The 17,269-nt window shown below is 41.0% G+C and overlaps 1 protein-coding gene across 1 annotated transcript in view; it reads left to right on the top strand.

Moving 5' to 3' along the window:
- LOC117359637 (cadherin-8) overlaps positions 1-17,269 on the top strand; it is a 469,702-nt gene that overhangs the window by 117,794 nt on the left and 334,639 nt on the right. The window contains exon 3 of the mRNA XM_033942802.1: positions 16,721-16,840. Coding sequence (XP_033798693.1) covers positions 16,721-16,840 — 120 coding nt within the window. The remainder of the gene's footprint in view (positions 1-16,720; positions 16,841-17,269) is intronic.

Genomic DNA, 17,269 nt, shown 5'->3' with positions numbered 1-17,269 from the left:
TTAGTGAATCGCTGCCTGCATATATTTGCATGCCATCCCCCTCATTTGCATGCGTGGATCGGGATTGGATCGGAGGATGATCGGCACAGAGATTAATGAATCGGGTTGCAAAGTGGTCGCAAACTGGTTGGGACGCGATCGGTGTCCTTAGTGAATCTAGCCCAATGTAACATGGCACTCTTAAAATAGTTTATCCAAATGTAGCAAACTGCTGTATCCCTCTACCAGTTAACCCAGTGACTTTGCAGTCACCTTGTGAAAGGGGAAAAAGAAAGGGGATAGGATTTGATATACCATACCATCTTTCTGTGGTTACAATCAAAGTAGTTTACATAATACTTGTCTTGTTCTTGGGGCAATGAAGGATTAAGGGCTAGTAGATGTACTAACATAAGTGATCGTTGCTAAACCTTTTTTCATAGCTTTAGCGATGATCGCTTTTACCGACCCGATGCACAAAACGGCTCACTGAATGTTTTTTCCCCCTCGATCACCCATTTTCCGAACTGGCCATGCAAAGTAGCCAAGCGATTGATGCACTAACATCGCATGGCCATGCAAAAAAACCCACAAAATCAGGGGTTTTAGCTATCAGAAAAAAATGACCGGTCTAGACCTGTTGGTACCTGTGTTACCGACAGGTCTGCCTGGATTTTTAAAAAAAATTTTTTCAGTGTCACAGATAATTTGTGTGTGTTAAACGTGCAAAATATCTGTCCCATTAAAAAAAAAGTCCCCCACTACTGATGACGGCCCTCTCCAATTACCCCCCCCCCCCCGAACTGGCACCACGACCCCCTCCCCCTAGCGACACAGGCAGCGAAAATTGACCCTACCATCACCAAACTGATGAGCAAAACAACAGACATTAAAGTGTTTCGAAAAGAAATCAAAACAATTCTATTCAAAAAACACTTCCCTACTTACTAATCTCCTCCCTACTCGCACATGCTTTCTCCCTCATGTTAACACATTAGTTAACTCCTCGAACCATACCTACCAATATATACTCAGAAGCCTAAATAAGCACCCTCCATCAGTATCCAATAAACTTCTTCCTTCAATGTTAGATAACGTTTTTCTATTACCCGAATATATTGTTATTCTCCACTGTATTCTGCAATTTACTTGAATCTTTGCAATGTAATTCTCTCGAAAAAATCCAGATATCTTCTATTTGTAACTCTCTACTGTAACATGCAACTTACATGAATCTTTGTTATGTAATTCTCTTGGAAATGTCCAGATCTCTTCTAATTTGTAATCCGCTTAGAACCGCAAGGCACAGGCGGAATAGAAATCACTAATGTAATGTAATAGCAGCAAAAATGTCAGGAGGCATGCCTACTCCCTCCTGCCTGGCCAAATACTCCTGTGCTATGCCCCCACCCTGTCCTGTACCCCCTGTATCAACCCCAACCATCCCCTACCCTACCCCTTTCTCCTGTAATATATAAAAAAAAAAGCCCTAACAGCAATGACAGGAAGCTGCTTTCCCTGTCACTGCTGTTAGGGCTCTGCACATGTGTCAATCGCTCACTGAGCGATTGATCTATCAGGATTGCAAATCATTTACATGCAAACTTGGTAGTGCATCGATCGCTTGGCCAGAATCGGTCAGAGAATCGGCCAACAGCGATCCATTCGGTATTACCGACTGACTGTAGTTCCCTAAGTGACTTGCCCAGAATCACAAGGAGATGCAATGGGAATAATACCTGGTTTCCCTGGATCTCAGGCCATTGCACTGGAACTTTTGGCACTTGTGACATAGTAAAGACATATATTCATTCAAATATATATATATATATATATATATTTATTTTATTATTTTTTTTCTGGGCACCCTCAAACTTTTTGCTGTGCATAAATTTGATTATACTGTATGTATGTACAGTTATAAAATAATGTGTATGCAATCAATTTTCAGGTGCCAACAAATTTTACTTAAAAAAAAATATTTGAATGCATGTGTGAAATGATTCAAAAGACACCTGAAAATTGTGAAAAACAACAACAAAAAAAAACACCTCATAAAAATACCAAAAACAAACCATATTGGTTTGGTTTTGCACATCCCCATCAGATGGAGACTGAAATTCCTTACTGCATTTTAATAAATAGGTCCTTTAGTGATTCACATTCTATATAATTACAGAATAAAGAACTAAAAATAAGGACATGAGATGCACAGCTCCAGGGCTCCTATAATTTATATGGAAACATTTTATGCAACTTCTATGAGCTCATTTCCCTGTTATTAAATAGAAATATAGTTACTATGACAACTAAACTAGAATATTGTTTCACCTGTCATGTTCAGTCAGAAAAGGAGGAGTTCCATGACAGCCCTTTTCAGAGAGAAAGTTTCTCTGAGTCAATGATATGAATGAAAAAAAATAAAATAAAAAAAAATCTCATTTCCATCTTCATAGGCAATTGAGTGGTCATGGTCCACTAAAGGTGGATTACAAATAGGGTTTTAATAATAATTTATTTTTGTATACCGCTATACTTAAAAAAAGGTTCAAAGCGGTTCACAACAAGATAAAAATACATAGAATCAGTAAAATTGAACTAACATAATAAAACAATCAATTAAAATTGGACTAAATCAATTAAGAATCAATTAAAATTGAAATGCATCAGTTAAGAAACAAGGTGAGTTAAACAGTTGTAGTACTAGGATATAGACATGTCGAACAGAGGGGTCTTTAACGTTTTCCTAAAATCAAAATAGGAAGTGGCCTCTAATATAGGTTTTTCCAGCCAGTTTGGCGGCCTGGAAGGAAAAAATTCTGTCAAAAAACTTTTGATATTGGCAGGATTTTAAAGGGGGATAGTTGAATAGATTTATTCTACGTGTATTCTTGTTGAGATAATTCAAAGAGAAGTGGGAAGCAAGATAGCCTGGTAACATCCCCAAAACTGCTTTGTAACAAATAGGGCTTTAGTTTTTAGGTTTTAATTGATAAGTATTAAAATCCTCCTTGCAATAAAATTGTGGGGTTGCTGTGTTAGTCTGCTTTAAACGTTAACGAATCAAAGTAAAACAAAGCAACAAAATAATATAAGTTGACCCAATTTAATTAAAATTTATTTTTTGGTTTCAAATATTTTTATTGAAAAAATTTTTTTTAAAAAAAAATCTTTATTCATTTCAAATTTTAAATCAAGTACAATATTGACATTTATCAATTAAGCATTCAAATACACTTGAAATTCTATAATTGATCATCATAATATAAAATATTACCCCCTCCCTTATTTATTTATGAAAATGATTTATTTCAATTATAATCAAAAATACCCCCCTTCCCCCCTTAATGTCTTAAAATTTTATACAGGGAATAATATTTTTAATCTTTACAATAATCTATCAATGGCCTCCACACATCTTGAAATTTGCTATAAAGTCCTTTTTGGACAGCTATTGTCCTTTCCATTTTATATATATGGCACACAGAGTTCCACCAAAAACAATAATTAAGTCTATTCCAATTCTTCCAATTGTATGTGATCTGTTGAATGGCAACCCCTGTTAAAATTAGCAATAACTTGTTATTATTAGATGAGATTTGTTTCTTAACCCTCATTTCTATACCAAATAAAACTGTGTCATATGATAATGCAACATTATTTTCTAATAGGGAATTAATTTGATTCCAGATTGATTTCCAAAATTCTAATATATATGGACAAATGATCTAAAGTCCCTGCTTCAAGATGACAATGCCAGCATCTATCAGATTTAGAGCTATCTAATTTTTTTTTACGAACAGGGGTCCAGAAAGCTCTATGCAGCAAGAAAAACCACGTATGTCTCATAGATGCAGACATTGTACATCTCATCCTCCAAGACCAAATACGTGGCCATTGAGATGCCATTGAAAATTTTTTGAACAGAACAGGAAATGCAGATACGGCATACGCCATTGATATATAGGTAATGTTTACAGAAAAGTATAAGCATATTATGCAGTCACACACAGCTACTCCGTGAAAGTGAACAGTTAAACCTGGAGAGGGTACCATAATCAATCATTTAGCGATATTGATAGAGTGTATAAGAGGGATAATCACCAAGGAAATGTAGATATCGGGGCGTCTACAAATTGTAACATATCATAATATGTAATATACCCCCTGTTTCACTAAGGTGCGCTAACCGATTAGTGCACGCTAAACACTAACGTGTCCATAGACTAACATGCACGCGTTAGCGTTTAGCACATGCTAAATCGACTAGCGCGTACTAGTCAGTTAGCGCACCTTAGTAGAACAGGGCCATAATTGCAGAAAGCTATAGTGGAAATGTCATTGGCTAATAAGAAAAATTCACTATGGGGGGCCTAGATCTTGCTTACTGTGATTTGTCTGTTGGAAAATTCCGCTACTTTGGATTCGTATCAATGTATCAAGAGGACTGTATTCTACCAGAATGTGATATTCAGTAGATCCGTAGATTTCCAATTGTGTAAAATCATTTGGATGGTGATTGCCAGCAAGGTGTTAAGTAAGGATTTCTGCCAAGTGTTTAGAGAATCCCCAATAGCGAGAGCTCTCAAAATGTAATAAAGAAAGGTGTTTAGTAGATTAATACTTGACAAGAAGTGCCTGCCCCTGTATTGATACACCTTCTTATTTATTTATTCATAGCATTTATATACCACTTATAGACTAAATGGTTTACATCCACATACTCAAGCATTTTTCCCTCTCTATCCTGGTGGGCTCACACACTACCTAATGTAACTGGGGCAATGGGGGATTAAGGCAGGGTCAGAAGGCACAGAATGGGATTTGAACCTACAGCCTCATGGTGGTGAGGCTGTAGCTCTAACCACTGCACCACACCCTACCCAGTATGCTTGCCTTGACTAGATTGTAACCTCTTTTGAGCAGGGATGGTCTCTTCTATGTCTTGACGTAAAGCGCTGCGTATGTCTAGTAGCACTGTAGAAATGATTAGTAGAAGTAGTGAACTCCCATCCTTCCCCTTGCCCTCCTTCTTTTCTTCTGTCTGCTTTTATGCCTTTTCTATGCTTAGCTTCTGTTGGGCCTCCTTCCTTGGCATCCTCTTCCTTTTGTTCCCAATGGCAAGAAATGGAGCTGGTGGTAAGAGAGCACTCAATGGAAGGGTAAGGAGAACACTGAGGAATGGCAAACGGGAAGAAAGAAAAGTAGGGTTAGAGTTTTGGGAAAGGAGTGCTGGGGTAGTCACTAGGATTACGTTGAGCAAGAGAGCTGGAGATAACAGTAGAGAAATGTTCTTGATGAGAGAACATGTGTTGGTGACTAAGAGAATACGAACGCTGGTACTGGTTAGCAGGGAATATGAGCATTGTGCACAGTAAAAGTTGTTGCTCTGTAACACCACCAATAAATAATAATTTTCTATAATCTAAAAATAATATTTTTTTTAAAAAAAGGTTGCTGGGAGCCATCTTGCAAGCAGCATTGTTTTACCAGTCCAGGAGTATTAGGCTGCCAAACTGGGGCCCAATGCTGCCACGTCATCTGCTAAAGGGGCCAACCACCTCCCAAATTGTAGGCTCCAGATCTCCCACAACACAATGCCTTGATTACACCCTTTCGATCAATACCCCAATAGTTCTTCCCAAGCAGGCACTCTTACCCAAAGGGCCCCTCCAAGTGCTACTTATCACCTCAATGCCCCACCCCTAAGTCCAAAATAGGCCCCAAAGTTCTACCCACCCTCCCTCTAAAAGCACCCCTCTACACATACCTTGAAAAATCCCTGGGATTTAGTGGGCAGGCACAAGTGATCCTCATTTGCTTCAGCCCTCACTTGTGCTGAGATCCAAAATGATGCCAGTGACCCCAAGTGGTAGTCTCACAGTACTACCACTAGAGGTCATGCATCCATATAAGGGCAAAAGAAGACCCAAATAAAAGGTATGTGAGCCTTTCTAAAAATTAGCACAGTGCAGACTATTGAATTCTTATAAAGGGTAAGCAGTGATTATTATTATGCTGTATCCTGAATAGATCAAAGCTTCACAGAGGATAGCAGCCTGAATTCAAAATTATAGATAATGGCAGTATATGACAAATATATACAAATGTAGTGGTTTTCATCCCAGCTCTTGGGACACACCTAGCCAGTCAGGGAATATACATGAGAAAAATTTGTCTACAATGGAGGTAGTAGATTAAAATTTATTTCATGCATATTCATTGTGGATATCCTGAAATCCTAATTGGCATGCAAAAAAGACAGCTCATGAAAATCTATCTCATGCATATTTATTGTAGATATCCTGAAAGCCTGACTGGCTAGGTATATCTTTTTTTATGTTCATGAAATTTTTTATTAAATTTCAGTAACAGAACATAAAAATACATAGGCATCAGTCCAAAAATATACTGTGATTACAAGGAAAGTACATCACAATGCCACCATAATAAAGAAAATAAAATATAACAGAGGAGGTAAATAATGCAAAGAAATAAAGTAGAGAAAATGAGAATAAGTGAGAAACATGAAAGTCAAAGAATATATCAGAAAATTTCAAGAGATTTGGGAGCCATTAACAAACTATTGTAATGATTGAATTTTATTTGTCCCCTTAAAAATGCACATCCAGGATGGGGGGGAAGGGGGGAAAGGTTTTTTGATTTGAATATTAAAAAAGGTATATAGGAATGGGGTTTATGATAGGTTTTCTTGAATTTAAAGAATGTTATTGATTAGAGGGGAGGGGGGATAAATTCTGATATGAATTTTAACAGAATATTAAGTGTTGCATTTGAGTTTAAAATGTTATATAAGCTGTTACACTTATTGTAAATTTAAAAAAAAATGAATAAAGAATTGGAATATTTGTAAGTAAAAAAAAAAAAAAAAAAGACTACTGGTTACATTCAAATGTTCTGGAACTCTTGTCATTCCACTACAATATTGAGTACAATAGAAGAAGTGACCTAATCGTGTTCTCTGTTATCATGCAGCCACACAATATACATATCTAGTTATCCTATCAGAAACCCATTTGTTGGAAAAAATTTCATATGTGAATGGAATAAGGGGATTTAGCTAGGTATATCTTGAGGACTGTGTTGAGAACCACAGCTCTTGATGTGCGCCCCGTTAAGAAATTATCCCTCCTCCCCTTCCCCATTACACTCCTCAAGTGACTTGATCTAGAGTAAATAACTGGAAAGTTTTGGAGGCAAACCCTGGTGCATGGCTTCCGCATAGGAATTGTTGCGTGAATGTCTAGAAAACTGGGAAGAGATACAAAATAGGGAAATGGGTTTGCAGGATGTCGATGAAGGCTCCTGAGTACGAGATTCCAGCATTAGCTCTGGATGAGCTGCAAATCCAAAGAAATACTGGTAAAGAAAGCCAAAACATTTGCAATTTCAGAAAGTGGCAATGACACTCAGAAGGTAAAGACAACATATGTAAGCAAAGCACAGAGGATGTGGCGGAAACGGGAGAAAGAGCCAGAGACGAAGCAGGATCTGCAATATCCCAGCTGGTAGGCACAATAGAGAGATGAAAGGGAACTTGATTTCATTATCTGACATAATGCACTATGCATTGATACTTTTGTAATTTTTGAAACAGCATGGCGACAAGCAAATTGTGAACTGATGCAGCCGCATGCAAGGGGGACAAAGGATTCCCCAGTCTTACGTATCGCTATTATCGCTCAAGAAAAAACACAAATAGCATTCCAAACCCATCCACATGTGGAAATGCAACTTCCAGCTCCACTGTGCATGGAATTCAACAACCTAAATCTCTGTTCTGTATTTTATGCTCGGCTCTCCAAGATGAAACCTTTTTTTTTTTTTTTTTTTCAAACCGCACATTCATTTTCACACCAAAGTCAGTGTTTGTCTGCAACCCACCAATAGCATGAGCATTATTCTTTTTGAATAATGCAGGCCCTTCAACCTGTGTCTGATGTGCATATAAAAAACAAGAACTAAAAAATAAAAATAAAAATGCAGAAGCCTTAGTTTTATGAAGCTCTTTAATCTTAGCTTGTCAGACAGCAGAAACATTCTGTGACAATATGAAAATTTTTATTGTTAACACTGCATATAATTATGGTGATCTTAAGAGAAACCCCGGAGTCAACACAAATAAAGTGAGTCTATCAGGTCTACTTAACAGTTAAATCAAATTAAAAGTGATCATTAAATAAAACCAAATGTACTTCTTAACATAGCCAATTTAATCAGTGTGTGTGTGTGTGTGTGTACGTACGTGTGCATGTGTGTGTGTTTGACATTTTAAATAAAAGACTAAAGGGATAACAGTGATTAAAGCTGTATCTTCTTCCCAGATTACTTGAACAAGAGAAACAGATAATGCAGTCTAATATAGAAACATAACAATGAGATGGACCACAACAGAATTCTGTTCCTTTCTTGTAAAATACCACAGTTTAAAATGTTAAATCTCTGGATAGAAGAATTAGGGCTCAATTCACTAAGGGCACGGATCGGATCAAGGTTCAAGGTTTATTAATATTTGATGTATCGCTGAATCTGTTTACAAAGCGATGTACACAAGTAAAAAAAGGCATAAAATTATAAAGATGCAAATTAAAATTCATTAACATCCAATTTAAGACAAGACAGACTTGAAATGGGAAGGAAAGAAGGGCAAAGATTACATCTGTTATATCTAGAAAAACAAATACGGGAAAAACATAAGGAAACGGGGATAGGTAAAAAATTAAAAACTAAAAAAAATTTTTTTTTAAATTGAGTATTAAAAGCATCTTTAAAAAGGTGGGTTTTCAAAGATTTTTTAAAAGAAAGAAGATCTTTTCCATTTGAGGGATCTGATCTGATCCGTGTCCGGGGGGGCTGATTCACAAATCATGCCCCCAAACTGCCTGCCCAAATCACTCTATAGTGATCCCAACACGTGCGCAGACCATCTGTGGATAGTCTGCGCATATGCTGGCCCTCCGAGCCCGGCAGAGAATTTTTTTTTTTTAACTTTTTGGGAGCCCATTGTTTTAACCCGCTTTAAGCCCACGGGCTTATACTATGGGAAAGGGTGGGAGAGTCAGGGCAGGCAGGAGTTCAGAGCAGGCAGGAGAGTCGGGCTGCAGGAGGTTGGGGCTAAAACAGGAGTTCGGGGCAGAAAGCAGAAAAACAGGGCAGAGAGCAGGGCAGCAGAAGGCAGGGAAGTCAGAAAGGACCTGAGCGACTGATCCTTCTTTGTGATCGGCCAGCTCAGTCGGTGTTGAAGGGTTTTGGTTAGTGAATCGCTGCCTGCCATCATTTGAATGCCGTTCCCCCCTCATTTGCATGCACGGATCAGAGAATGGTCAGGATACAGGTTAGTGAATCAGGTCGGAGGGAAATAGGGTCGCATAGGGGTCGCAAACTGATCAATACACGATTGGTTTGCTTAGTGAATCTAGCCCTTAGTGGGAGCCAGGATAAAAGAGCAAATGAAACTTTCAAATGAATGTAAACAACAGTAGAAAAGCCCAGATGAATGTTTAGCAGTGCAGTATAAACCCTATTCATCAAAGCAACATTTTATGGCAAGATTGTTAAGGCATTTTCAAAACACCAAGACGTCTATAAAACAGCATAAATCAGCACTTGGATGTGTTTCTCACCAAAACTTCTTGTGCCGATTTTTTAAGCTGACTTTCTGGACATCTTGCTAGGCTTCTTAGCCGCTGTGCATTCAAAATTTAAGGGGGCATGATAGAGGTGTGTTATGGGTGGGCTTTGGGCATGGTTAGCACTTGGATGTCTTGCATTAACCACACCCTCAACTGGTGATGGGTCAAAAGCGCCTGAGGACAAAGGTGCGGCGACAACCGAGCGCGGACAACTGAACGCAGGGCTTAATCGCGCCAAAGAAAAGCCGTATTTTAAAGGGCTTTGAAGGAGGGTGTGGGGGGAACCCCCCACACTCTACTTAATAGGGCTCGCGCTGCCTCACGCTGCCATGTTGGGGGGATTTGGGGGGTGTAACCCCCACATTATACTGAAAACTTAACTTTTTCCCTAAAAAACAGGCAAAAAGTTAAGTTTCCAGTATAATGAGGGGGTTACAACCCCCCCAAACCCCCCACAACACCAGCACGATCTCTATTAATTAAAGTGGGGGGCGTTCCCCACCAACACCCCCGTCAGAGCCCTTTAAAATATGGTTTTTCTTCGGCGCGATGAAGTCCTGCGCTCAGTTGTCCGCGCTCGGTTGTCGGCGCGCCTTTGTCCTTGCGCGCTTTAGACTATGAATCCCCTCAACCATATCACAGCATACATATACTCATGACGAGCATTGCTTGATTTTCCAAGAAAAAATATGCAATAATGCTGGCAACGTTCACACCTCAGAGATCCAGCACCTAGGCCAACTTTCCAAGCCAAAAACTCCCGCGAGGTAGGAAAAAGCCTCAGAACCCCTCCTCCACCAGCCAATAATGCAACTAGAAAATGGAGAACTACACCGGGGTAAAGTTACTTCGTCGGCACAAAAATCTTCCTCAAAGTGGTTGTTTAAACAAGAAAAAAGGGCCTTGTGCAATGCAGAGCTTCTGGCGTAGAACAAGTCAACACAGAATAATACAAAACACAAATGGAGAGGTACTTCTCCAAAGTAGAATCCACCTTTCACCGACGATGGCCAACGTTTCGCAAAATTCCAGCTGCCTCAAGATGTGGTGTCAGTTCTTTCTTCTCCATAAAACTCTGACCCCCCTCTTTTACTAAGGTGCGCTAACCGATTAGCATGCGTTAATTGAATTAGCATGTGTTAACCAGGGGTGTCAAAGTCCCTCCTCGAGGGCCGTAATCCAGTCGGGTTTTCAGGATTTCCCCAATGAATATGCATTGAAAGCAGTGCATGCACATAGATCTCATGCATATTCATTGGGGAAATCTTGAAAACCCGACTGGATTCCGGCCCTCGAGGACCGACTTTGACACCTGTGTGTTAAACGCTAACTCAAAAAACAAGAAAAAACTGCAGATCAAAATATACAAGATGCAGGCTATGTTTATTTGTACCAAATGTTAATGCAGTTACTGATATCACCTTACTACAAACCAAGGGACCCGACACTGTCCGTGTTTCGGAGAACACACCTTCTTCAGGGGTCCATGGTTGTTAAGGTTTGAGATAAACCGCAATGAGAATGGTATAAAACAAAAGCCTGTGCAAATGAAACGCATCCATAGACTAACAAGCACGCGTTAGCGTTTAGCGTACGCTAATTCATTTAGCAAGTGCTAATTTGATTAGCGTCCGCTTATCAGTTTGCACACCTTAGTAAAAGAGGGCTTGTATCTCATCATGGCTGTCCTGTCATGCAAAAAACAATCAAACAAAAACCCACCCACAAACAAAACAAGAATAAAATCAAAGGGTAAGGAGATGAAAATTTGATATACCACCTTTCTGTGGTTACATTCAAATGTATTTACTTATATATACAGTAGGTATTTATTAGTACCTGGGACATTGGAGGGTTAAGTGACCAAAACTCTTTTTTTATTTTTTAAAGTACAGTCAAACCTCAGTTTGCGAGTAACGCGGTTTGCGAGTGTTTTGCAAGACGAGCAAAACATTCTCACAAATCATGACTTGCAAACCGAGCGTTGACTCGATTTGCGAGCATTGCTCCCCTGCCCGTGAACACCGCCCCCCCCTACCCCCGGTGTGAACCGGCATCCCCCGCCCGCCCTAAAAGAAGCCTTACCCCTATCTGGCACCGGCACGCAGCCCACAGGACGTGAACAAAGATCCCGCCTCTTGCCTGGGTCTCGAGCATTTGCGTATGCTCAAGACTTTCTGGCTCTCGCTCTCTCTGAGATTTCCCTACATTACTAACATTTATTTCATCATAACCTCAACTTTATAAACCTAAATGACAAAGGTTCTTTCATTTTTCAGTTTGTTGTTAAGCAAGCCATAGGTGGCTGAATATTCTTTCGTCAGAGTGACAAGATTGCTGTAGATACTTGAGGCTCAGAATGCTGATAAAATTAAGTGAATGCAGAGTGATGAGCTTGGTTTCCTCAAATATTCCAGCAATTACACATACATACACAACTACATAGTTTTCTGCTTTGGGTGTGTGCCCATTCCGCATGTGTAATTTAATTGGATAATGAACCAATTAGCACTGATAATTTGGATCTTAGCAAGCAATTGTAGACGCTAATTGAAGTTATTAAAAACTGACATACATGAATTTAAACATGGGATGCGCGCATAAATTTTACATGTGGTTCCAGAGGGCATGCCCATGGGAGGGTCTTTGGCAGATCAGGAGCATTCCTGCAATTTATGTGTGTGGTTACAGAATAAGGATTAGTCCTGAGGATTTACACCACATTTCAGTTGGTGTAAATCGATGCCCTAAAGTTAAGCATGGTTTCCAGTATGAAATATGTTAATATGTTCGGGAGGAAGTTATCAACATGAGCTACTGTTTAGATGGGTCATTTTACTGTTAGCCTCAAAATAAAACCTGTGTGAAAATAATATGAATTAGGGCAGTATGTCTCAAACTTTCTCAAGCTGGGGCATACTAGAGGTAGAGGCCACGGCTCGAGGCACCCTGAAGCGCGTGGATGTCACAGTGATGATATCACGTGCATGCATGACATCATCATGCTGATATCCACGCATGGGCAGAGGCCCGCCATACAGGCCCTGAAATGCCAGTAGGGCGTGCCAGCAGGAAAGTCTAACAAATATCAACTGAGTACCCCCAAACACAGACCTCCCAAATAGAGAATGACACGGTGACAAAATTCATCACCGTTCCCGTCCCCGCGGATAACCGCGGGAAATAATCCCATGTCATTTTTTAGTGTCTATTTCAACCTCAGTCCTTCTACACCAGCATTCTTCAAAGCAAAGCTTGTGGGTCAGTGGTTGTGGCCATTCATACTCTGATTCTTCCCTCTCTCCGTAAAGAATGACATGAAGATGGTTTCCCGCGGTTATCCGCGGGGACGGGAATGGTGATGAATTTTGTCACCGTGTCATTCTCTGTTCCCAAACTCTACCCTAGATCCACCCAAGCTCTTCCCTAGATCCCACCCCCTTTACTAATTGTAATGCAATTTTTTTTTCCATTCATTTTTCATATACACACAATATACACAGCAGATATAAATTCTCAAAACTGACACATTTCAATCACTATATTAAAAATAAAATCATTTTCCCTACCTTTGTCATCTGGTGACTTTATTTTTCTGTGCTTTTAACTATGCTCGAGCAGGCAAACAGAAGAGCACCTCACCTTCAAAAAAGGACAGTCAAACAAAGAAAGGCAAGGTTGGTGTCTTTTCAACCAGTGATAAAGGTCTTTATTAAGCAAATAAAGACCTTTATCACTGGTTGAAAAGACACCACCCTTGTCTTCCTTTGTTTGACTGTCCTTTTAACTATGTTTCCAGGGCCTTCTGATCCATTGACTGTTTTTCTCTCCATCTTCACTTTCTGCCTTGCATCCATCTTTATAATAATATCAAAGATTTACATAAATAAAGCTTAAATCATGTTATACATATGTAAAGATCAGCTCAGAGATATGGAGGGGCTTTTTCAGAAGGTTAAACCCCCCCATTTTGCCACCTCACCATCCAATCATTGCTAAATCTTTCATATTTTAAAGCAATAAATAGTGCCAAATATGTGCCAAAGTCATACCAAATAAATATTAGAAAACAAAAAGTTGCTTAACTTAAAGCTTGGTTTCTTGGTTTCAAGATGCACACATTTCGTGCTCCTGCTTCAGGAAACTAAACACCATTAGAATACAGCCACACTCAACTGAATGTACTGGGCGGCAGGGAATACTCTAAAACTTTAAAGCAGTTCAAATAGTCAATCAGACGCTCTGACAAGTCTCTTAATGGCTATCTCTCTCTCTCTTTCCCTACCTATTTCCATGGTCTGACATCTCTCTCCTTTCCTCCTTCCCTCCCCCCCCCCAGTGGTCCAACATCTCTCTTCTTCCTTTTCCCCTTCCCAGTCTGGCATCTCTCTCCTCTCCTTCCCACAATCTGGCATCTCCATCTACTATTACTTCTACTATTATTATTTCTGTAGCGCTACCAGACTCCCCTCCCTCCCAGTTCAACATTTCCCCCTCCTTTCCACTAGTCCAACATTTTTTTTTTCTCTCTTCCTCCTGCATGCTTTTCCTCTGGTCCTCCTTCCCTTCCTCAACCAACATCTCTCTCTCTCTCTCTCCCTCCATGAGTCTAACTTTTCACTCTCTGCCCTCTTCCCTCCTTTCTGTACTCCCCATCCATCTCGCCCTCTCCACGAGTCCAACACTTTCTGTCTCCTGTATGCTTTCTCTCTATGTCCCTTCCCTCGAGTGACATCCCTCGTTCCCACCCCCAACCCAACATGCTCTTTCCCCATGCACCATCTCACCCTCCCCACCAGTGTGTAGCACCTTTCCTTTCTCTCCCTGTCTTCCAGGTTCAGCAGCACCTCTTCTCCCTTCCTTTTACCTCCCCCTGTCCAGCAGTACCCCTTCCCTCCTGCCTCTGCCCAGTAATACCCCTTCTCCCTTCCCTCCTCCCCCTGTTCAGCAGTGCCCCTTCTCCATTCTCTCATCGCCCCTGTCCAGCAATACCACTTCTCCCTTCCCTCCTCCCCATGTTTAGCAGTACCCCTTTTCCCGACCCTCCTTCTCTGTCCAGCAATACCTCTCCTCTCTCTAGCCTAGCGGCAGCTCACTGTGTACTTTTAACTTTGCCACACAGCTGTTGCAAGCAGTAGTTTAGCCACGGTTTCATCAGGCAGTCTCGGATCCTTTGCTAGGCTGTCCTGCATTGCATCATTGAAGCGGGCAGGCTTAGCAAAGGGCCCGAGGCTGCCTGATGAAACCGCGGCTAAACTACTGCTAGCGGCAGCTGTGTGGTGAAGGTAAAAGCACACAGATCTGCCGCTGCTGGTCCGGTGATACGGAGAGAAGACGCTCGGCAGATATGCGACCGTAAAAGTCAGTCCCAGCGACGGTAGGAGCAAGTCAGCTGACACAGGCGCCGGAGCCTCTCTTCCTGCCCAGTGTGCCGCAACACACTTAAAATCTCAGAGGGCACATAGTTTGTGATACACGATTAGGGGGTAAGATCTGTTATTTTACTACAGGTCTTAGTTTACACAATGAGGCCTAATTACTAATAACCCAGGTTTATAGTAAAATGACCCATCGGAACAGTAGCTCACGTTGATAACTTCTTCCCGAACATATTAACAGTCGCCAACATTGGTAATGTCTTCTCAAAATGGAAGCATGACTACTTGTGGAAGTCCTGCAAGATAGGGGCATCATTTTGAGAGAAGGTGCAGGCAGGGTATTGCCTCGTAGGCCTCTAAGGTGGGGGTGTGCGAGTCCCTTGGTGAGAGAGAGGTATAATGAGGGAATTTATGTGCAGGGGTTTGGAGATAAGGGAACACTTGTGTGGGTTGATGTATGGAGGGAGGCTGATGTAGGGAGAGATTTATGAGTAGGAAGGGATCGATGCTCGTACAAGGAGGGCTGATGTATGTGGGGAGGGCTGCAACTCAGGGGGTAAATGGGTGAAGTATAGCTGACCCAGTTAAATGCAGTCCGGGAAAATTGGGTAACAATTTGAGGCCAGATATTCCAGGGCTGATGGACTAATGCTGAGTGGGAAGTGGATCATATGCAACATGAGTTCTTTACCACAGGAGTCATCAGTCAGTGGTACAAATATACTGCAGGTAGGTGAGTCCTATGGTAAATTAAATTGCACTAAAATCTTGTCTTTTACTGAATCTGGATGACTTCCCCTTTAACTCATGCTGTTTTAGTACAGGTTCATTTTTTTTGCAGTAAGACCTAGACCCTCTTTTACGAAGGTGCGCTAATCGATTTAGCGTGCGCTAAACGCTAACACGTGTATGTTGTCTATGGACATGATAATGTTTAGCATGCGCTAATTCAATTCGGTTAGCGTACCTTAGTAAAAGAGTGGGCTAGTTACTCATGGCAGAGGTTAATAGCAAAATAACAAACCTTAATGGTAGCCCGTGTTGACAACTACACCTTTAACTGTTGCAGTGGCGTAGCGAGGGTAAGTGGCACCCCTCCCCCGTCCCTTTTCCTTTCTGTCCCACCCTGCCATGTGCGCACCCTCCTTCCCTTCCCCTGCACCTTTTTAATTTTCCAGGCAAAAGCAAGTGCGCGAACTCGTTGCCCGCGTCGTGTCAACTATTCATCTGACGTCACTTCCTAGCTGCGGGGCGGGGGCAGCAAGTTCGTAATGCTGCTCGCACAGGAAAAAAGGGAAGAGGCACGAGGGATGGTAAGGGACACACGCATGCGGCGGGGGGGGGGTCAGGAAGGAGGGGGCAGAGAGGAGGACAGCTGTCTGTGCCCTTTACAGAGACTGCGCCCGGGGCGGACCACCCCCTTACTATGCTAATGGAACTCTAAGCTGATTGGTACTGCTTTTGTGTCACATGGACCGTTCTGCTGAAACCCATCACTTTATTTCCAAGCACTTTGTGGCGAATGAACTTTATTCATCTGAGCTTAGACGGTTTTGTTAGCTTCAAATTACAAGTCATCAATATGGAGCCATTTCAGTCAATGTGTCAGGAGTCCTCAGGCTATGGCTGATCATTGTTTAAATGCAAATGGGTCGTGTCTTGCCGAGCAAGTACAGAAATCATTAAACATATGTTCTTCATCTGTTGTAGGTACCTTTGTCACAAAAGTAACAGCCACAGATGCAGATGATCCGGTATATGGTAACAGCGCTAAACTGGTTTACAGCATTTTGGAGGGACAACCCTATTTTTCTATAGAACCACATACAGGTAGGCGACTTTTAAGGGGAACATGATTTTATCTAAATTAGGTGATAATTGCCAAGCTAATGAACATATTGGTGAATCTTCATAATTATTTAGAAATTATCTGGGTAATATTTAGCTCTAGGGTAGTCGTTTCTTTTTTTTAATTCTGTTCACCCTGAGCTAATTTAGACTTCATAGATTACGTATTATTCAAAATACAGATGTCCGATTGATATTCAATCTGAAGTCCATGTGACACTTTATTGTGATAAACTGCACTGACTTCCAGCTAAGGCAAGAATGATATTTAAATTTGGATGTATGTGTTATAAGGTGTCTCATGGTCTAGCACCTACTGTGTTTCCCCCCAAATAAGACAGTGTTTTATATTAGTTTTAGGCCCAAGAAACACACTAGGTCTTATTTTCGGGGTATGTACATGATCATCTC

This window comes from Geotrypetes seraphini, chromosome 4 (assembly GCF_902459505.1).
Source record: "Geotrypetes seraphini chromosome 4, aGeoSer1.1, whole genome shotgun sequence".
NCBI classification, from domain to species: Eukaryota; Metazoa; Chordata; class Amphibia; order Gymnophiona; family Dermophiidae; genus Geotrypetes; species Geotrypetes seraphini.
The sequence above is the reverse complement of the archived record's forward strand: the minus strand, read 5'-3'. Positions and strand labels throughout refer to the sequence as shown.